The sequence below is a fragment of the Macrosteles quadrilineatus genome, unplaced genomic scaffold, assembly GCF_028750875.1.
Source record: "Macrosteles quadrilineatus isolate MER2022 unplaced genomic scaffold, UCM_ALF_1.0 Scaffold_2__2_contigs__length_208266976, whole genome shotgun sequence".
Classification (NCBI taxonomy): Eukaryota; Metazoa; Arthropoda; class Insecta; order Hemiptera; family Cicadellidae; genus Macrosteles; species Macrosteles quadrilineatus.
In genome coordinates, this window is record NW_026542595.1 from 185552880 (window position 1) to 185574728 (window position 21849).

Consider the following 21849-nt stretch of genomic DNA (forward strand, 5'->3'; position numbering starts at 1 on the left):
GCAATGAAACAGATTTTAAAAATCGCAACAACACAAAAAATGTTAATTAATAACCATAGCTGTTAACATAAATAATATTACGAGCTAACTGCAGAATATTATTTTCAACATTTAACAGTTAGATTATTAAAGAGTGTAAGAATAACGGAAAGAATATTCTTATATTCCAACCACGATTAAAACCAGCACATACCTACGATTTTCATATCTAATAATCAGTACCTCTAAATACATTTTAGTTTCAATAATTAATTGTACCATTATAAGTTTAGTTAAAATTATCCTATCCAAAATACCATCCTAAATTATCGGGCAATTATGCAAAATAGGCATTCATCTGGTTATAAATACCCAGTTATTTTATGACATGCATCTTAATTGAATTATAAGAATGCACACAGAAATATATTTCACTACAGACTTCCATTATCTGATTTCATACAAACGTGGATTGTTGTGTTTATAAATCAATAAAATTAGATAGATTTTTATAGGTGAGCATTGGGACAATGAAATACACGAAAAATAATTGTTTTGGACGTTTTGGTTCAGCCTTTTTCACGATCATCCTATTGTATGGAAGTACGTATGTCAGCAGCAGTGGCTTCACATGTGTTTCCAGACTGTTGTTACCAACGTCTCAACAGAAATTCCCTGCGAATCCCTGTCATTAGGCTCCGCTATGGATTTGGTCTCGACCTACACTGGGCCCGGCTTTCACATCATTAGGCTCTGACTCGTGAACCCATTTTTTGGTCGTCGCTTATATAGTCCGGGGCCAATGTCTGGTCGCGGACTATGAAGTCCCGAGCTCGTGAACCGCCCCTAAGTGATCTAGTTTAAAAGGAATATGACCTTTCTGTCATGACAGTAGCTGCTTAAATCGTATTTTCTCTTTGTACCATATTTTACAGCCAAAATGTAGTGTTATTTTCAAAAATGTTACCAACCCAGTGTGCCAAAGTCCGTAGTATAAGCAGGTGCAAATAATTTGTCAAGATGGGTACCATTTTAGGCAAGGTTTCTATGTTTGGATTTTATTAGACACGATAAGAGCAGATATTTCAACATAAATATTTGATATGTGTAGAAAACAGTGTTGGGGAAGCTACTTTTAAAATGTAGCTAGCTACAACTACTGCTACATTTCCAAAAAAGTAGCTTAGCTACAGCTACAGCTACAGTTCCGAAAAAGTAGTTAGCTACAACTACAGCTACAATGAAATGTAGCTACAGCTACAATTTTAGCTACTTTTCCAAAGACGTTACTTTTTATTTCACGAACATTAGGTAAATGTAAAATTAATTGCAACTACATTTTTATTGAACAAACATATAAACAAAAAATGTCAGTATTGTATCCAACATTACTTGGAAAACAAATTACTCCTAGATTATATTTAATTTGTTGGCATTATAAACCTAACATTACAACAACAAAACCAAATATTTGGGTGTCCCATCATATTTAGTACTTATTTTTAAATATTGCATTATTTTTAAGCATTTGTAAATTTCATTAAGTTCAAAGGATATACAACCAAACTATATTTTAAAAGATTATTTTATTTCTTTAATATAGATTCATTTATAGATGTCTTATATTAAAAATTAAGACCAATAAGACTGTAAAACGATTATTTAAAAAATACTTTTTTGTGTTACAGAGCCTAGCCTATTGAAATTGGAGTTTATTGCCTTTCTTTACTTTTAATGTTAAAAACGACATTGCTGATTGCTATAACTTTTAACCATAGCAAAAAGTTACTTGTTCTATGAATAACACTTTTCAAAGTCAAGAAATCGTCCTTTATTGTCATTATGCATAGGGCAAATTGTGCTTCAACCTAGTTGGTACAGAAAACAGTATTCAGCAACTTATTCTGAAATCGGCTTTTAATTTAAACATGTTGAAATTTGTAAAGTAAAAATAACATTTAGGCCTACTTGGCTATAGTAGGCTTGTTCTTGCAAGGACTACACAGGCATATTCCTAATAATTGAACTTGGAACTTGGTATTCGTCTTAACCCTATAGCATAGCCTAGGAATAGTCCTACACAAGAGCTGTTAGCAGGAGCAAACTGTGATTTTTTTCAATATAAGTTTCATGTTATATGGAGATTTTTTTGTTACAATTATCATGTAGTCTAGGGATATCTTAAATCTCATCAGGTAATTTCCTTTTTGTTAATTTAGTAAACCTTTGAAAAATCTTCGTAATCTAACCAAGGAAGGGCTTGTGATGATGAATCACAATCAACAGCTGAAGCAAAGGTTGATAGACCAGCTTTCTCATTATTTTAAGGTTTAGTGTTGGTTTCCATTAAAACCCAAGTTGAAACACTATCGATATAATAAAGAAACTAAATTGATTACTTATTTCCCTGTCAATCACTTGCAGCATTCAATAGCTTCTCTTGTCACCGGTAACGTTTAAACATCGTCTGCATCTAGCGATTTTATTTTATCTGACAGTAATCATAGAGTAGTAAATTAAGGAAATGAGAGCCAAAAATGTGGATAACACTCATTTAATGTCCACACAACGTTGTAATAGGGAATGAAACGGCTGCAACCAGCTGTATGAAGCCAAGAAAGAAGGCCTAATTTTTTTGAAAATCTCAGTTTGAAAGCGGTTGTTTCACGTAATGTTGAGGTTATGATAAAAATCACTATCTCAAACAATGTTAATGTAGCGAGAAAAGTAGCTAAAATTCCGCTACAACTACTTTAAAAATGTAGCTAGCTACAGCTAAAGCTACAAAAAAAGTAGCGCGCTACTGTAGCGTCGCTACTTGTAGCGCGCTACTTCCCAACACTGGTCTAGAATAATATGATGGTAGGCAAAAGTGGTGAAAAAGGCAGACACCAACCCGTACAATAGATATAAGATAGTTCAATAAGAAATAATTTAAGAATTGCTGTGATAAAAGGATTTTCCACTGATTTCGTAATGGAGCGTTATATTGCAAAACATGACATGATAAAGAGGAAAATCAATTTTAAAATCAGAAAATAATATTGCAAATACTTGTTTGGTACAATTCAGTAACTCCCAAAAAATATTATGTGTTGTTTGAAATACAATTTAAAATTGAACAGCTGTTAAATTGTTATATTAAAAAGTATTATTCACATAGCCAAAACGTAAACAACTCTGTGGAGGGATCTTTAAAGGCTTCTGGTGTAGAGCCCTAAGGGATTTAGCTTAGTTTTTCTATTGATAACTCATCTACAGACCAAGACCTTTCTTTGGACACCTCTACCAAGTTTCTACGCCCAGCCGTTCTCTCAAATTAGTGGGGACAAAGTTTCCAATTAAATATTTAAATTCCCTCATGTTAATCTTATGGGAGAAAATCCAACTTTGATGGCCTGTGGGGCAATGCCCAAGGATTTTTATTACAGGAATTGGTGAAAGGGGGCGTCTACACAAAAAATACTTTATTTTGACACGTCGTTTGTAAAAATCCATCCATTATTAACGGAGGAGTAGCGTTTCGTAGAAATCGCCATCATGTATTATATAAGGATGGGATGGCTACTTCAGTATCCAATAGTCAATGATAAAAATAAAATCAAGACAACTCTACTGGATAAGGTTTGTTATCCCATCTCAGACTTTTTACATTTAACTCCATGAGTCGATCATTGTACCTTATAATGTTTGTGTATTTTGATGTTGTAGTTTATATTAGTGTATTTATTATATCAACATTTTCCTTTAAATATACTTTTCACTCATACAAATATAATAAAACTAAATTGAACCACTTAATTTCATTCAAATCAAATCAAATCAAATCATCTTTATTCCATAGACACAAATTGTGAAAAGTACAATTCAATCTGTATAGCAACTTAGTAGACGCACAGGCACAGCCTATGTCTGCTAATTCCAGGACTAAAAAGATAGGAACAACCTTTGACTCATGTATATAGTTAATTAATTTAGTTTTGCATAAAACCCTTTTTCTTTTTGTATATTTGGTTGTGTAATTTTATATATGTGGTGGAATAAATAAATAAATTAATTCATTCATTCGTTCATTCACCATGTAGATTTAACCCTTACCGCGCTGTACACGAATATACTCGCCGAAATTCCCTTTGCTCAAAACGCTATAGACGACTATACTCGCCTTTAATACAGAGTGCATTGGCTGGTCCTTGTAGTTCCCAGTTTTTCTGATAGAGTGCAGCAGCTATTGGAGAACATATCACGTGATGGAAAATCACAATAACAACGTTCCCCGCCCTCTGATTGTTCAAAATGGCGGTGCCCTACACTTGCCGGTCTCTGCTATGAGAGACGCCAGCGCTGTGGACGAACTAACTCGCAAGTGTTTGGTTAACTCGCAGACTCCACAGAAAACTTCGTTCTCTGCTACGTTCGCTATTATATTGGCTTATTACGTTAGTTATACTGTTAAAGTTATAAAATAATATTCAGTTTTGACTTTTGGGAAAATATATTTTTAGGCATATGTAGCATTACAGTCAAGGCCACCCGACATATTTGTAGCGCGGTAAGGGTTAAGACATTATAAATTACAATAGGGGCCTACATGAAATGTATTTGATGTAATGTTTTTGGTGTTGATAAATTATTTGTTTGATTTTGGTTGATATTCAGCTCGGGAGGCGGAGTTAAGGCAGCTGCGGAAGAGCAACACGGACTACGAGCAGCAGAACGCAACTCTGCAAAAGCACATGGAGAATATGAGAGCTGCGTTGGACAAACTGGCAGCAGACACAGAGCATCAACGCAGCAACAACCTCATGCTGCAGCAACATCTGGACCAGGTAAGCAACTAATTGCTACCTATATTAGAGGGTTGCCGGTTCAATCCTAAAAAAGATTTTAGCTTATGATTTGAAATTGGTCTATGGTCCTGTCTAAACAGCTGATCTTTGTATTGACTTTTGGACACTGAAGTAGATAACCAATAATAATAGACTATCTGTTGCCTAGGCCTACTTTTTATTCAAAAGGGACATAGTTGAATACTCAAAGATTGTGCTAGTCTGAAATTTGATTTTATTTCCTTTGTTTTTTTCTATTGAGATGATGGTTGATGTGACCTAAATTATGCCTGTCAGAGGCACTATTAAAAAACTACGTCCTCTTTATTATAAAATTGGCTATAACTTTAGCATAGAGATGGAATGTCTGGTTTCGTCAATAAATGATTTTAAGGATAAAGAAATGGATAGGCTACAGAACTAGGCCTAGCTTATACAAGAATAGAGTTCTAGGCTGTTGAAAGCACAAAAACAGTTCCTAGAATTCCACCTCTTTCTCCTGAAGAAGCCCCCGTGTAGGGGTGAAACAAGTTAATTGTGTCGTGAACTTTTAATATGCAATTGCCTGGAACTGTTTTCGAAGGTAAGTTAGTTGTTTTTCAGTCCTTCTTTCTTAATGTATTTCTTAGCCAAGTACTTTTTCCTCCAAAAACTAGTTCTGTCAATAGTCATAGATCTTTGTCCTGTCACGGGTAGGCATGACTACAGGTTATGCTGTGATAGACAAGGTAAATACAGTATGTGGTAAGTACAGTACAAGTATAACTGGCAAGTTCATGCAGCCGCTTTACTTGGTTCAGCAGTAAATGCTATATTTCATCAACCAATCAACAGGATAATATGTTATCGTACTAGAGTAAGTTCACAAAATTTGGCCAGTATAATATTCCTGGGTCCCCTCACCACTTTTTTATAGACTTAATGTACCTAAGCTGATAAGCTGTTGGCTGTGTTTTCATAGTTAGGGCGAGAGGAGGGGATGTAATCGCTTCCCCTCTAACCGCCAAAATTTTCTGAACGGAATATAGTCAGGAAAATAGGTGTTTACCAGACAAGTATGAGAGTGGGATTACTATACGAGTCTAGTAAACACATTTTGGACAAGTGACATATGATATTTTTTACCATTACTAACTAAACTAACATAACAGTAGAAAAGCTGTCAAAATCGGTTATATGTTTCTACTGATTTAAGGGCTTAACAATCACTCATAACAGGTTAAGATTTTTTAGTTCAGTAACATTCAATCTGAACAAGTGTATATTTTTACTTTACCAAAAATGTTTATATTACTTTCGTAAAGTATTGTTAAAGTAAAGTATTTTGAAAGTATTGTTTTCGTCAAAATTTTCGAGTTTGAGTTTTGAGTGGATATATTCGTTTTGGGTTCCCATTGGACCCAAAAAAGTGGTTTTCGAAGTGATGTCTGTGTGTGTGTGTCTGTATTCACCGAATAGTGGCATCCTTCACAGGCACGTGGCCGTACTGTGGTACCTTCAAAAATTGTGGCACCTTTTTTAGGGTGCCACAGCTAATTCGATCATTTTTTGGGTTTTCCAGCATTATTACGTCTAGTGATGTGGGCCGGGAATATTCCCAGTGGGAGGGAACTTATAAAATGGGAATATTGCCGGGAATATTTCTTTGGCCCAAAACTGGGAATATTCCCAAAAATTGGGAATTTATGAAAATTTTAAAATTCTGATCGTTTTAATACATATTGACGGTTAAAGAACCTTAAAACTACTTTACCTATAGGAAATTCTTACATTTAAATCTAAGAGTTGTCATTCCATGTACATTTCTGTAAAAAAATGTTGGAATTTATGAAACTGAATGGATTTTAATTATTGCATTCCAAGAAAAGAAACAGACTTTTATCTGAGTGAGCAGCAAAACTGACAGTTCTTTCTTACATCTGGAAACTCATGAATGCTCAACCTCTAAGAGAGAGTAAGCAAGCAGAAGGCAACCCAGAGGAAACAGGACAGGAAGAAAATTAAGACATCCTGTCCCTTCTCACAATCGAAGAAGGGGATGAGGATGAGATTGACTTGACAAGTAACAATGAAGACGATTTTTGTGGATTTGGAGATGTAGATGACGAGAAGGACAAAGGAAATATAATTGACATAGAAAGTGACAGTGACTAAGAAACATAAAAATTAATACAGAAAGCAAATATTTCAGTATTTCCCATCTAACCTTTTCGTTTTTAATATGTAGTCTTGATTTAATACACTAAATAAATTTGTTTTCAAATAATATTTTTATTTCCTGTATATTTACTAGGTTATGTTTGTTTCTGATTATCTGTATATACTAATTTGATACGCAAGCAGGTTTTTTGTGACAACTAGGCCTGAACCGATAGATATGTTTGTGGTGTCATTAGAAAGAGCGTAACGTGAAGTTGTGCAGGAAACTTTTTTTAGGGAAATAATAATTAGAAAGTGAGGCCCTGGGGCCCTTTAAAGTTTTGTATTCCTCCAAAAGATTAAAATGGAAGGTCATGACTGCGATGCGGAAGAAGGTCACCCTTCAATAAAATAAATAAATGGGCCAAGTTTGATCAAAATATTTCCATAAACAAGCAAACTACAAAATTTTACAATATTCTCCATAAGAATAGCATAGGAATTTTAAATTTGCTATTTTTTAAATTTTTGTAATAAACAATAACCATACAAAAACATTTTGGTATAGGCCTACTAAATTATTTGTTTTTTAGTACTTTAAAATGGTCTAGAGATAAATTGGGAAATTTTGTGTTTTGAGGGTAAAAAATAAGAAAAACCATTTTCTATCCCATAAAACCCTGTTCCCATGGTCCGATCATGCTGGTTTGCTAACTCATTTAATTTTATCCCGCCATACATCCTCAAACCAAATTTAATCAAAATCGGAGAAAAATTACTCTTTGTTATCACGTTCACTGACGTATATAGGCTACATATGTCCGTGTATATATATGTCCGCCATATATACATGCAATTTACGGACATAAAAATTTGAACAGTGTTTTTGGCCTCTAAGGACATCAAAACAAAATAGTATATCGGTCCCGGCTCCAGGTCTTATCATGTTATGTGCTCGTTGGTCTTACCTTGCCAACTACGGTAAAAGCTACTTCCCTATAGGGAAATTCGCTAAAAGAAAACTGAATTAACAATGTGCTGCATTTCTTAGTAATAAATAAAAGAGTCGATTTGCAAACTATGGAAACTTAGGAAAGTCATAGAACACCACCAAGGAGAAGAAATAGAAATACTGTTTTTTAAGGATTTATAATCATTATTAAGGACAACCTAATGTGGCTATGTGTAAGGCTATTTGTAGAAAACACTAAAAAACAAGATCAGCCTTTGAAAAATGATAAGATATTTACAAGAAATGTTGATTATATCGATCTGTTATATAGATCTTGAGTATTTCCATAATTCTTGAGGCGAATCTTTTAAAGTCATCAGAAATTATGACTTTTACTCGTTTTAAAATAACACCTGTAATACTTAGAAATAGCTTGAATTCGAGCAACAGGTACACTAGTTGTATTAAATCAAAATTTTTTGAAAATAGATTGTTTGTGTTTTATTTAAAACAAATTACCAAAGTGACCGATTTGAGCAATTTAGCTTATAAAATTATAAATTCTCAGTTATTTATTTCAATTAAAACTTTGTATTATAATATATTTCAGTTTTTGTGGTTGATTTAACCTTATAATTATGGCTTTTAACTATTAAGTAACAGTTTTTAAACCTACGTTGCTAATTAAAAATAAATTCCCGGGAATTTATGAATTTTGGGAATGTTGCCGGCAATATTCCCTGGGAATATTTCCTCGATATTAAATTCCCGGGAATTTTACATCACTAATTACGTCGTTTAAACATCACATGCCACAATTGAGTATTTTTGAACTCGTTGATGTGAGTTTAAGTAGCGCAGGTACACGCCGAATTGTGGAACACGAAACCATACTGGTAGCTAGCGCGCCTCGCGCCGTCCGCTGGAACTATAACTTCCCTAATGCTATGTTGCCAATTCTCGCGCCAGCCTACACTCTAAATAGTGGCACCATGCCGCAATTCGGTATATATCAACAGTGTGTGGACAGGATGCCACTTAATGAGTTAAGCGCTTGAGCAGTGTGTAAAACAGTGCAACAAGCAACTAATAATACTGTACTGCCACGTACTATAAGACAATTTAAGTACCATAAATAATATACTTTTGCTCCGAGTGGTGAACAATGTTTTACATTACAAATATTTTGTGTAGTAAATAATTGAGCGGAGCTCTTATACTACACTCCTGCTTTTGTTTTACAAATACTCCTCCTGAACGGCTGAAGCGATCTGCACAAAATTTAACACAGTCATAGTACCCAACCATGGGAAGGTATAAATCTGAAATGGTACAAATCGGACCACAGGTCTTTTCCCTACATGAATGCAAACTTTTAGAAATTTAACATTGGCCTTATGGGTTAATTGGTCGCCATGACATTATTTGCGGGTAAACACCACTGAGCTATAATAATAACTGGAGTAACCACTCTGTGTTTTAAAAACGTACCACTGTTTTTCCTGGTTTTGTTTCAGAGTTTCGTTTCGTTAGGTTGGCCGGGTGATCGGGTTGGTGGGACATGTCAAATTAGAGGCAAAATCAAGATGGCGTCATCCTGTTTTGTTGATGATAGTAAACAAAAATCTGCCGACTCAACATTATGATTGCAATATAAGTTTATTTATTTATTTTACGAGCAAGAGCAACCCATATTTTAACAAGATCATAAACCGATGGTTGTTATTTAATCAAATGCCATAGGGCCATTGGCCTAAACCAATATCTCCAAACCAGGAAACTTGACTAGCCTATTTCACCACATAGCTTGAAAAAAAGGTAAATAGGTTGGTATTTATTTACTTTCAAACAAAAACAATTTATATTGTTTCAAAATAACTTTAAATACAGAGGTTTTAACGTGCAATAACTTAAATACGTGTTTGATACAAGTCCTTGAAATAACGAATAACATAACCCCAAATAAATAGTATGGTTATGTTTGAATGAATTGGAATTATTTGACAGCATCCCACCAACCGATCACACGGCCAACCTAACAACACGAAACACCAAAAACAAACTAGCCAAAACAGTGGCACGTTTTTCTCTAACGTTTAACTATAGAGTAGTGACTCCAGTCTCAATGGTAAACACTAAAAAGTAAACAAGAGCCTAGACATATGTTAGTCAACAAATCTACCACATTATAAATACAGTACAAAAAAAAAATCGGATGAATACTAAGAGCATATTATAGTCTATTGCATGTAATACGAATTGATTAACAATCAGTTCTATATTGAGTGATTAAAATCATGCCGTTTATATTTAATTGTAAAATAGTTCTGTTCTTTTTAACAACAATGAATAGTCAACTAATTAGGCCTAAGTCTATGTTGCTTGGAGAAGTAGAAGATAAAACGAGGTCATTAAAAAAAAACACTTCAACATCACCAACAAAAATCACACCGCCCTTGATTTGCAAGTAAATTTGTAAAAAATGTACTTGTAGCTAAAAATACAAAATCATTTTACGAAATGAAATCACAACCACTTGGTTTACAGGTAAGGGTTAAGACTAAATGGTGTAACTTAGACAATAAAATAGTCGTATTAATAAATTTTATTGCACAAAAGGGAAATCACTTGACGATATATTTCTTACTTTTAACTGCTAAAATAAAACTAGACCTAAGTTATAGGCCTATACTTAAACTAATTGATAATTTTAAGAATCGATTAGCCTATCTCAATTATTCGCTGTTAGGGAATGATTACAAACAAAAAGTTAATGTATTTATTAAAAATGCATTCTTATCACAAAATTAAATTATGAATGGCTCAGATAAAAAACTAATCAGTGAAGTTAAGAGAAAATCATATTCTAACAAAATCAGAAGCAAAATGTTAAGGCCGCGGAGATTCGAACCTGGGATCTCACGATCGTCAGTCGGGTACTCTAGCCACTACACCACCAACGCTGTTCAACTATTGGCGTCGACACGATATTTCAGTTCCGCAATCCCAGTAACTGGCGTGGCAACCAACAATGCTTTTAAACATATGTTATAACTATTTCCACGATACCAATGGCTAACCCCAACCCCTCACAACAATGATACTGGTAAACTGTTATTGAGGTAATTACCAATTACCAATTACCAATTATTTAAGATGGGGACGCCACTATGTGCGTATTTTAACCCAAATATGAGTGAAGGATGAGTGTAGGATGAGTGGCGCGATCTTGTAGTCTTGTTAGTGACTAAGGCCGACATGTTCCTTAGACACAGCTGTTAATTAATAGCCCATACAGCTAATGGCAACTAAGGGACCTACAGTTTATTGTGGAATCCGAACCACATTTTTTCCTCGTAATTAACGAATTGTTCTAATTATTAGGATAGTACAATTAATACAATTGAATTGGTGAGTTTTATTCTAGCGTTTACCGTATCTTACAAAAAGTTAGTTTACATAATTATAACAACAAAAACCTTTTGGGCGAAAGAAAAATTCTGAAAAGCTACAAATTAATTTATAATATATGTATCTATATCTTATTAAAGTGTGATAAAGGTTTGGCGTTTGGTTTACAATATATTTTCAAAGTCACAAGATGGTTTCTGAAACTCTTTATACAACTCTCCTTTATAAAATTTAAAAAAAATATGATCCAAGAAATTGAGCTCTTTAGCCACAAAATCCACGGTTTTTTTTTTTTTTTTTTTAACTTACCTGACCAAAAAATAAAAACAGTAGCAGCCGACGAACTTTTTTGTGTCATATTGTAAAACTCATTTAAAAGTACCGACTTCATTTCAAGATTTAAAATACCCCCGCCGCAGCAAACCTGCCGACTAAGCGAATTTCCATTTGTCTGAATTGATTTTCAGTTAAATATATTTTAATAACATTAGGTTTAACGAGTACCTAGGTTTGCTGCTACAAGGAAACTAATAAAGTGTGTTTTTGAGTAAAATATTGATAGCTTAGTACAAAATAAATAAATTTGCCAAGTTTGATCAAAATATATCCATAAACAAGCAAACTACAACATTTGACAATATTCTCCATAAGAATAACATGGGAATTTTAAATTTACAATTTTTTTAATTTTCTCCGTTACTAATAATCGAACAAAAATACTTTTATATACTAAATTATTTGTTTTTTTAAGCTCTTTAAAAAGGTCTAAAGAGAAATCGGGAAATTTTGTGTTTTGAGGGTCAAAAGTGAGAAAAACCAATTTTTACCCCATAAAACCCCCCATAAAGCCCCGTTCCCATGGTCCGATCGTGCTGGTTCGCGAACTCATTCAAGTTTATCCCGCTTTACACCTTTAAACCAAATTTCATCAAAATCGGACAAAAATTACTCAAGTTATCGCGTTCACGGACGTATGTATATATATATATATATAAGTCTATATATATATATATATATATATACATATATAAAAATTTGAACGAATGGTGTTTTTGGCCTCTGGGGACATCAAAATGAAAAAGTAAATCGCTCCCGGGTCTAGGTCTTACCGTGCCACCTACGGTAATAGCTACTTCCCTATAGGGAAATTCGCTAATAGAAAATATAAACTTTTAAGCTTTTAGTTAGAACCAATAGTGTCCTAGACTAATTGACATCTTTCGTACGAAGTTTCAACGATTTACATTTAGTTTAAATAGTCTAAATGTCGAGCTATTTTGAAGCTGGACATTAAGTTTTGGTTCCGTTTTCATTGGCATCTACCACTTCTAACCTGCACTAAGATGGCGGACCTGGCTTCAGCTGCTTGTATGTTAGTTGGATAGGCGTGCTCCATCTATTGGTCTTATGTGATCGTTGATTTAAACTAACAGAATTCTGATGCAAATTTGAACATGAATTACCTATTAGCAGTTTTGCAGGGATGATAAACAATAGTTTTTTTTTTAATTTGTATTTGAATTGCTTGTCAGTTGTCAACAAATCTTAGAGATGTGTATACATTTTTTAGGACAAAATTGAATTGGCATATAGCATGGTAAAGAAGGGTACTAGAAAAAGTTACTGTCGCCTCATCCAATTTTTACAGCAGTCAGCTGTTGATATGCTAGGCGAGCAACCGCGACAGTGAGGACGGGGAACAGCTGATTTTATGTTCCTAGTTGGCAAATTGTCTGCATAAGCCATCAGCGGTAGCACCAGTAGCCTCATTGACTATATAAACACTTGTGTTAAGGTTTAAATACAGTAGTCAATGCTATTACTGAAATTGATACTAGGCTATACATATTGTTACTAATATATGAAATGGAGAAAAACATTACCCTAAAAATACAACATTTCCCAATTTATATCCAGACATTTTTAAATAGCTTAAAAAACAAATAATTTAGTATATCAAAGTGTTTTTGTACGGTTATTGGTAACAGAACAAATTCAAAAGTTGTAAATTTAAAATTCCCATGTTATTCTTATAAAGGATATTGTAGAATATTGTAGTTTGCTTGTTTATGAATATATTTTGATAAAACTTGGCAAATTTATTTAAACAATTACAAAACTTTTGATGTTTATTTGTTTTCACGTCCAGTGCCTTTGGATGACTGAAATCTGTCATCGCATGCTTATTGGTTCCTGGAATCTGGAACCCAACTTCAGCTGTCTCTAGTTGACATTTCTGAATTTCGATATGACTAATCAAAGTCATTTTAAACTTAATTGAGGTATAATTAATAAATTAATATACATAGTCTCTGTGAAATCTTGAAAAGTAGGGCACTCTTGACATTGTGGATTGCTAAATTCTTCCACTGTCACACAGAGTTTGTAAAAGCGAGTCGAACGCTCGTACTGCCCAGTGAATGCTGGAATCTCGTAAGGAACACGTTCCACGCAAATCACATTTACTGTTGTCTCATGGTGGTCTTCGGACCTATCCATGACTGAAGAGACTAAAACAAAGTCGAAACAACAGAGCACACTTCTAATCCTGAAAGATGGATTATTCCAGATTCCAGGAACCAATCAGCATGCGATGACAGATTTCAGTCATCCAAAGGCACTGGACGTGAAATCGAATAAACATCAAAATTGATGAGTCCGTCCACAATAATTTAAGAACAATGAATTACAAAACTATTTGGATCATGAACGGTACTCTAGATTTCTCAAGGTAGGACACGTGAATTGGAATTTTGGCGTTTCAGACACAATGACAGAAACAATCAAACAAACGTACAGATATTGACATAAGACTCGTTTCGGCTTTCTTATTATATAACACGTAGAAATAATCAAACACTTCATGAATCTACGCAATGTACAGACAAAACAGTAAAGACTTAATCTTATAATTAACTATAGTGTTTCTGCCCGTGCTTCGCAACGAAGTGAGAATCTTTGGGTCTCTAAATCCACCGTAAAAAATAGTATATTTCGTACCTAGGGCCGAAAGTGAGGTTTTGCCGACTCGAGATCGGATTTTAAGTACGAGACGAAGTTGAGAACGTGAAACGATCGAGAGCTGCAAACTCATTTTGGCTCGTGGTACGAACGCTATTTTTCGCCCAAGTGTGTTTTGCAATATAACGTCCCTCTTATTTATGTGAAATATTTTGAGGAATCCAGCAAAATCAAAAATAACAATAAATAGCTGTCCAGACAGCTGTGACAAAAAACAAGTCTATTGCAATGCCATGGATAAAGCTTATGCATTTAATATACATTAATGTTTTAAGTAAATAAGCGAACAAGTGATTTTGCGGCCCTAGGGATGTAAACACCTGCTCGGCCCCTATATGACTATGACAACTGGCATGGCCAGCAAAACATAACTTTCAGCCACCAATTAACGTATGTAAAACAGCTAAAAACATCATAGTATGGTGAAAAATTCGTTACACATACTTTTATATTATTATGAATTAATTATATGCATACAGAAAAAACGGAGTCATACTTATTGCGTATTTTAATGTAAATTTCTTGTATATTCCCATGAAACTGATAATTTACCCAGCACATTAAGGCCTTTAATCCAAGTATCTAAGTTCGTAAACCATACATATAATGTGACGATAAAATATGAACGACATAGCATGTAGTTTTATGTAATCCTCACGACATTTCATTTGGTCCATTGACTTTAAATCCAATAATTGTCAAAATTATTGGAGCTTGGAAAAAACTGCTTGTAAAAAAAATCGTTACACTAATAAAAGACGACGTGAGGAGCGCGGGCAATGAGCTACAGCGGCTAGGACATAGCTACATGAATACAGAACGGAATGAAGGAACTAGAACGGAGAACTGGCAACAGCGCACGCGAGAAGTAGGGGGGGCGAACACACCGCTCAAGCGCTACAACGCATTAGTGGCATCCTGTCCACACACTGTTGATATGTACCGATTTGTGGCAAGATGCTACAATTAAAATCTGGAATGTTAGATGTTAAAATGGAGTGTTCATTAAAAATATCGATGCACACATGTTTCTACCACCTTCCTTCATCCACTGGTGGCCGCAGTTTGAAAGATGCCACAATAAGGTGTTTACGAGTATTCGGTAAAACCCCGTATGTGTGTGTGTGCTCTTACAAATGTGTCGAAACGAGATCCGCAGTTTGTTTACACAACGGCATAGTGAGATCCGTTGGCGCTTCGAGATCCGGGGTGGTTGATCTCGGAACGCCAAAGCCTCTGATTGGTCCTCCTGAGCTTGTCAGGATCACGGAAATACCCGAAGTTTGCCGAAAACAGGTGGATCTCATTTGGGCTGGTTTTTCTATAGTGTGCGTGTGCATAAAGTTCTGAAATCCGGCACCACGTTGCGCTAGCGTCGCCTACGCACACCGATCATACACACCCGGTCACAGTGAGATCCCCTTAACTGACCAATGTAAAAAGAGTAGTTCTGGTCTGATCCTAGTTGGACTTTGGACTGCGGAGTGAAGTGGTTGAATTTCCTGAATCACTGATGATGTATCTATATATATAAAATTGTATTAGCTCGATTGCCAAGTGGCTCTGTAGTCTAGTAGTTAGCCTACTACATCAAAAACCATTTAAGTGATTGAGGTCTTTACTTTACTAATCATTAAATCTTGTAACATGTGTCCTCACGACTACGTTATATTTCGTTATCAAAGACTTTTGCAAATGTTTGATTACATTGTTAAATTTGTAGTAATCACATTGTTGTAAATGTATGTTAATGAAGATCCAGTATAAACTTTATGGATACATAATATTCAATGCCGGGTGTCATCCTTTGATTATTATTCAGAATACTTTTGTTTATACTTTAGTTATCTTTGATATTACATTTTCCTTTTAAAATGGTCATTATCATTAATAATAGTTTTACATATCTTTGATTATGTAAACCATATGCTATCATATGATATCTATGTTATCTTTATGTTTTGTGATTACATTTTTTAAGCATTTATTTCTGGTTCAATGATGACATTATTCACACTAGTGTTAACAAAATGAACAAACAATTAACAATAATAACATCGTGGGTTCGCCCAGACCTGAGACACCCTGTAACATAATTAATTTAGAGAAATATATTTAATCTTCTTTAGGCTTCATTCATCCAATAGATCTTGAGGGAGCCTTCGACGTAGCCTCCTGTTCTCAGTTGCTTCGCCAAGATGAAAAGTTAATGCACCAGGAACATTGTTTAAAGATTTCAAAAATTTTGAGGTGGTTTTTTCAAGGCTGTGGTTTCCTAGACGCGTAATAGATGCGCAGCGGTTTAGATGCGCAGCGTCTTTTATCCAGGTCCAAAAACGCAGCCGCCGTGAGTGGTTTCCTAGACTGCGTACAATACACACGGTTGGTGCGTAACATAAGTTCACGGGAGAGATTACCAGTGGCTACTATGATGTTATACGAAGATTTAGATAATGAAATGGATATTTTGGCATTAAAAGCTTTGAAGAAGCGTAAGCAGTGAAAAGTACTTGTTAGGAACTGTAGGCTACGTACGTGGCCCTCACGCATCTTTTAACCGTAGTGTTAAAGCAAACATGTCAATTTAAAATGAAAACAATAAATCTTAATTTACCCTGTCAAACTTTGCTTTTACTGTTATTATGTTTACCTATTAGGGATTTACCGAATCGATGAAAATACATTTTATACTTATATGCCCACCCCGTAAGAAGTTTGGGTACTATGCTAGTAATTAATATAGAGTTAATACTAAGATGTTCAGGAGTTCTTAAAATGATTATGGGGGGCACTTATATTTGGGAGTTGGTTGTGCTGACTTGAAAAGAATATTTTTCAGTATGAGGTTTATTTATTAACTAGCTGTGTGCCCGTTCTACGCACGGGGATCTTATAGTAGTCAGTTGAAACCTTCTAGCAGCAATTAGTTTGCATATTTGCAGATATGCTGGCAAAACTATTATATATAAACCTTCGCAAATACAGTATCTGACAGTTCAAGCCAAAATAAATGCTTCGCAATTAAATGTCGCCCGGATCGTGTTGGTCCATATGTCCAATGATTAAACTTAAAAATGTTTTATAGATCCATGAAGCGTAGCCCTAAAGTAGGCCTATAATTGAAAGTTACTTTCCACATCGGTTAACTTAAACGTATTTAAAGTACTACCTCAACCTCACCATTTAACACTTTATTCCGGTTGACATTTTCAGTATCAAAGGTGCTCTTGTCCATTCCGTGAAACACTGAGAAATAAGGACATTAATGCGTTACCAACATACAACAAAACAACACAATACAACAATCCAACAAAGGCCACGAACTATTGATACATAAACAATATAAAGGCGTAAACAATTCATGATGGTTTGCCCAACAAATGTTTTACTCAAATAGGTTATCATTTTCTTAGCATACCGGGTAAGCTAAGATTTGGAATCCAGGCAGAAAAAGCAAAACTTATACAGAGTTAATACATCACTTAAATTGAATACGGACGGCTCTAATAAATAAGGTGCAACACCAACGATATCTAATTTGTAAACTACCGGTTCTAAGGAAAAGAACCAGTACCTACGTAAGAACCTACCTAAGAATTACAGTAAATCGGACCAATTAAATACATTAATATCTAGCTTCGAGGTTATTGATCTCTTGCTTTTGGATTTTCTCGTAAAAAGTTATAGCGTAAACTTATCGGTGTCAGTTTGAAAAAAAAGCAACCTTACCCAAACAACTTTTTGTTATTTAATAGATTGCGCATTCTCTAAACAATGATTAGTATATCTATTAACATTAGAAGGAAATGTGACGAAAATCACACAATGTTGGGGTTTTGGTCATTTGTAATTTTTTTTTTAAGTAGGTAGGCCATGTATTCTATGGAAAAGTACCGGTATCAAGGATCGTCGTCAAAAAGGTTGTTATGAATAAATATGTAGGCTTACGTACCCAAGATATGAGCTATGGGCCTATTGGCTGTATGGTCCAGCGATTGCATCACACGGTGAGTAGAAACAGAAAGTGACACATTGGAAAAGCGAGTTTAGCACTTCCTCTGTTAAACCTCTGTTACAATCACCCACTGCAGTTGTGATTTTTTACTTTACACTTTACACAATCGCCATTGAAGCGCCGTCAATGAGTGGAAACCTTTTTTGTAAGCTATTGGCGACGATCATTTCAGTGTCACAGCCCTATACAACACTGATTCAAGGTCTTCTTCTTTCTGGTTGTCAAAACTCAAGAAACATTTTATACTCAAAGAATTTCTGGTTCCGATTTGGACGATGTCTAGTTATTTAATTTCATTTACGGTTACACTATTAGACTATATTATTGCACTTGCGATTAATTAAATCCGTTATGTAAGAAAAACGTTTTTAATCTCACTTGGTTGGGATTTGCTTTCAAAACGTGATTCGAAATAGTTGCGGTATTTGTAAACAGCATTTGTAAACATGTCATTGACAGCTAGAAAAAATAATCTTGATCCGAACAGCTGTTCGTTATTTCATAGACGATTCTGTGATAAAAATTGAACGAAAATTTGACAAAAATCGCACAAAACTGCATTTTTGAACGTCCATAATTTTATTTACAAAGTAGTGAGGCTATATTTAAATCACTAAAGACACTCTCGCCAATCCAGTGAATACATTAAAATGGCTTGGATCTTGATATGTACTCTGGTTTTCACGGAGAAGATTGCGTAAAATGCCATCTTGAGTGTTACAGACAAAGGGACAGACAGACAGACAGACAGACAGACAGAAATTGAGATAAGACTCGTTTCTGCTTCTTTAATGTATAAAACGTAAAAATAACCTAAAAGTATATAATTCTGAGCAATGTACAGACAAAACTCTAATTTTATTTATATAGAAGATATAGTAACAACAATATGAAAATATGTGAGGACAAATTAATTGTAGGGAACATGTAACAAGGGGATTAAATATTAAAATCACACATTATGGGGAAATTAACTCTACATAACGAATGTGAATGATATGAAATATAATACTATAAAATTGTAATTGTATGAACATAGTATTTCCATAATATGTCATTAGAAGAGACAAATTCAATCAATTTTTCGTTGTTGTTGGAGAATTTTGCCTTATGTACAACATTTACTTCCGAATCCATTGCACAAGACACGTCTAAAACGCAGCGTAACTCAGACTGCTCTGAAAGCAGTCGGTCAAATACGTAGCTATTGGTGCGCGCGTATTAGATGCGCGCGCATTAGATACGCAGCCTAGGAAACCGCTTACACGAAACTCCATAAGACAAGTGTGCTGCGTCTTAGATACGCACACGCAGCGCATCTATTACGTGTCTAGGAAACCACAGCCTAGGCCGATATAGACCATAGACTCCACTCCTAGCTCTACATGTATATGCCTGTTTCTAACAAACCAGGGAGCATTCACCGCTATTCTTAGAATTTTGTTTTGAATCACTTGAATTTTGAAGAGTTTGTTTTTTGATATAGCTAATCCCCAGATAAAAGATGCAAATGTAATCAAAGGCCGAATTATTGATTTATAGATTAGAACTGTACAAGCTGGCTTCAGAGTAGATTTCCTATTGATTAAAGGGAAAAGCTTTGCAAGGCGTGCATAACCTTGGGACAGTTTTTTATTGACGTGGTAGTTCCAATTAAGTTTTTTGTCCAGCCATACTCCAAGATATTTTATTGTTCATTGGTCATCAGGGTTCTAAGGTAGAAAGTTACATTTTTTTAATTTTTTAATACTATAGGTTATAAGTCAATTACAATCTATAAGTATAAAAGAGGATGTTTGTATATATATATATATATATATTTGTTTGTTTGGCAGTGATAAACTCAGACACCGCTGAACCGATTGCCACGAAACTTGGTACATACGTGTAGAATGTCATGGAATAGGTATATACACCATCAATTTCGTGATCCGTCCAATCGGCTCCGCCCCAGTGGCTCTGGAGTTTCCCATGTTAACCTTATGAGAAATGGAATTAATGAATCTTAACAGCTGTTTCAATTAAACAAGTTTGGTTCTGTTCTATGATGTTCAATAGCATTAAAGTTAAAAGGATTACCAACAGGGTGCAGCACTATTATTTCTTTTACATTCATGACAACAGCTAATTTGCAACCAAAAGGTGAGTGAGCGTAGCGAACGAACTTCAACCTGGAGGTGAGTTAGTGTAGCGAACGAGCTAACCTGAAGGCAAGTGAGCGTAGCGAACGAGCTAACCCGAAGGCAAGTGAGCGCAGTGAACGAGCTCCAACCTAAAGGTGAGTGAGCGTAGCGAACGAGCTCCAGCCTAAAGGTGAGTGAGCGTAGCGAACGAACTTCAACCAGGACGTGATTGAGCCATGCGAACGAGATCATCTTGAAAATTAAGAAGTTAAACGGGGCAAAGCCCGCGGGTTACAGCTAGTATATAATAAAACCGTTTCTTATAATTGGTTTGTTGTTCTATTCCTTTGCCTATTTCATTGGTATAACAATATGTGAGAAGTTTTATTGTAATAGTGTAAGGGAAAGTATGTTTGAAGTAGTCTAGTCATGCTTTTCCTGGCCAGCTTGAAGTAAATTTGATAAAAGTTGACTTTAGAAGTACCATTTCTTATCAAATATGTCAATATCAAAGATTAATAAAGACAAGTACTGTCATTTAAAAAAGTTAAGTAAATTTATTTGCACAGAATTATAAATATTTTGTTCATTAATTCATAACTAACTAGGACTTGATATGACCAGTCATTCGCTATGTACCATGATTCGAGGAAACTTGACCAGATAATGAGCCAAGCTTATGACCAGTTTTACATATTCAAGTTTCCAATTATGGGTAAGATACACTTTTGGGGACGATATGTTATGTCATACTGAGACATTATTTTATGCAAACTAATTTAGAAAGCTAAAATACTTTTCATGTAAAGATAACCTCTTAAACGACTGGCAGCTTGTTTTCATTTATGCTAAAGTAGCTGTTTACAATTTATGATACAACGGTCGAACGGTGATAGTTGGTTTATTTTTCTAACGAAATAGCATAACGAAATACTAGTGAACCTTGCGCACGAAATCGTGCACAATCTAGACGTACGAGATGAAGGATTTGTATTGATCTTTTTTATTTAGCGTTTTCGGGTTTCTTGGTTAGGTGGAGATTGTAAAAGGCCTAATTGAGTTCACAGTTTACGTGCTGTTTTTGCAGTTTCTTTTTGTGAAAGTCATTAAAAGATTCTCTTGTGATTAATGGACGATAACCTCTAAAGGATAGACCAAAGCCCCTTGGTCCCCACCACCACCTCTGGCTTAAATCTGGGACTTATTTGCCAGGCCGATTCCCCGTGAATAATCTTCTTTCTTCTTATGCTTGTCCTATTTTCAATCCTTGTCTAGATACACTATGTGTGCAAATTAAATTTAATTGAATACTTGAATTGAATTAAATTTAATTGAATTGAAATTCCGCCTTGAAATTTCTATGTCCTGTGAGAAACTGCG

The 21849-nt window shown here is 34.8% G+C and overlaps 1 protein-coding gene across 4 annotated transcripts in view; it reads left to right on the forward strand.

Annotated features, from left to right (window-relative positions):
• LOC128987951 (high mobility group protein 20A-like) overlaps nt 1-21849 on the forward strand; it is a 95315-nt gene that overhangs the window by 65689 nt on the left and 7777 nt on the right. For all 4 annotated transcript variants that reach the window (XM_054409080.1, XM_054409082.1, XM_054409083.1 and 1 more), the window contains exon 7: nt 4639-4808. In XM_054409080.1, coding sequence (XP_054265055.1) covers nt 4639-4808 — 170 coding nt within the window. The remainder of the gene's footprint in view (nt 1-4638; nt 4809-21849) is intronic.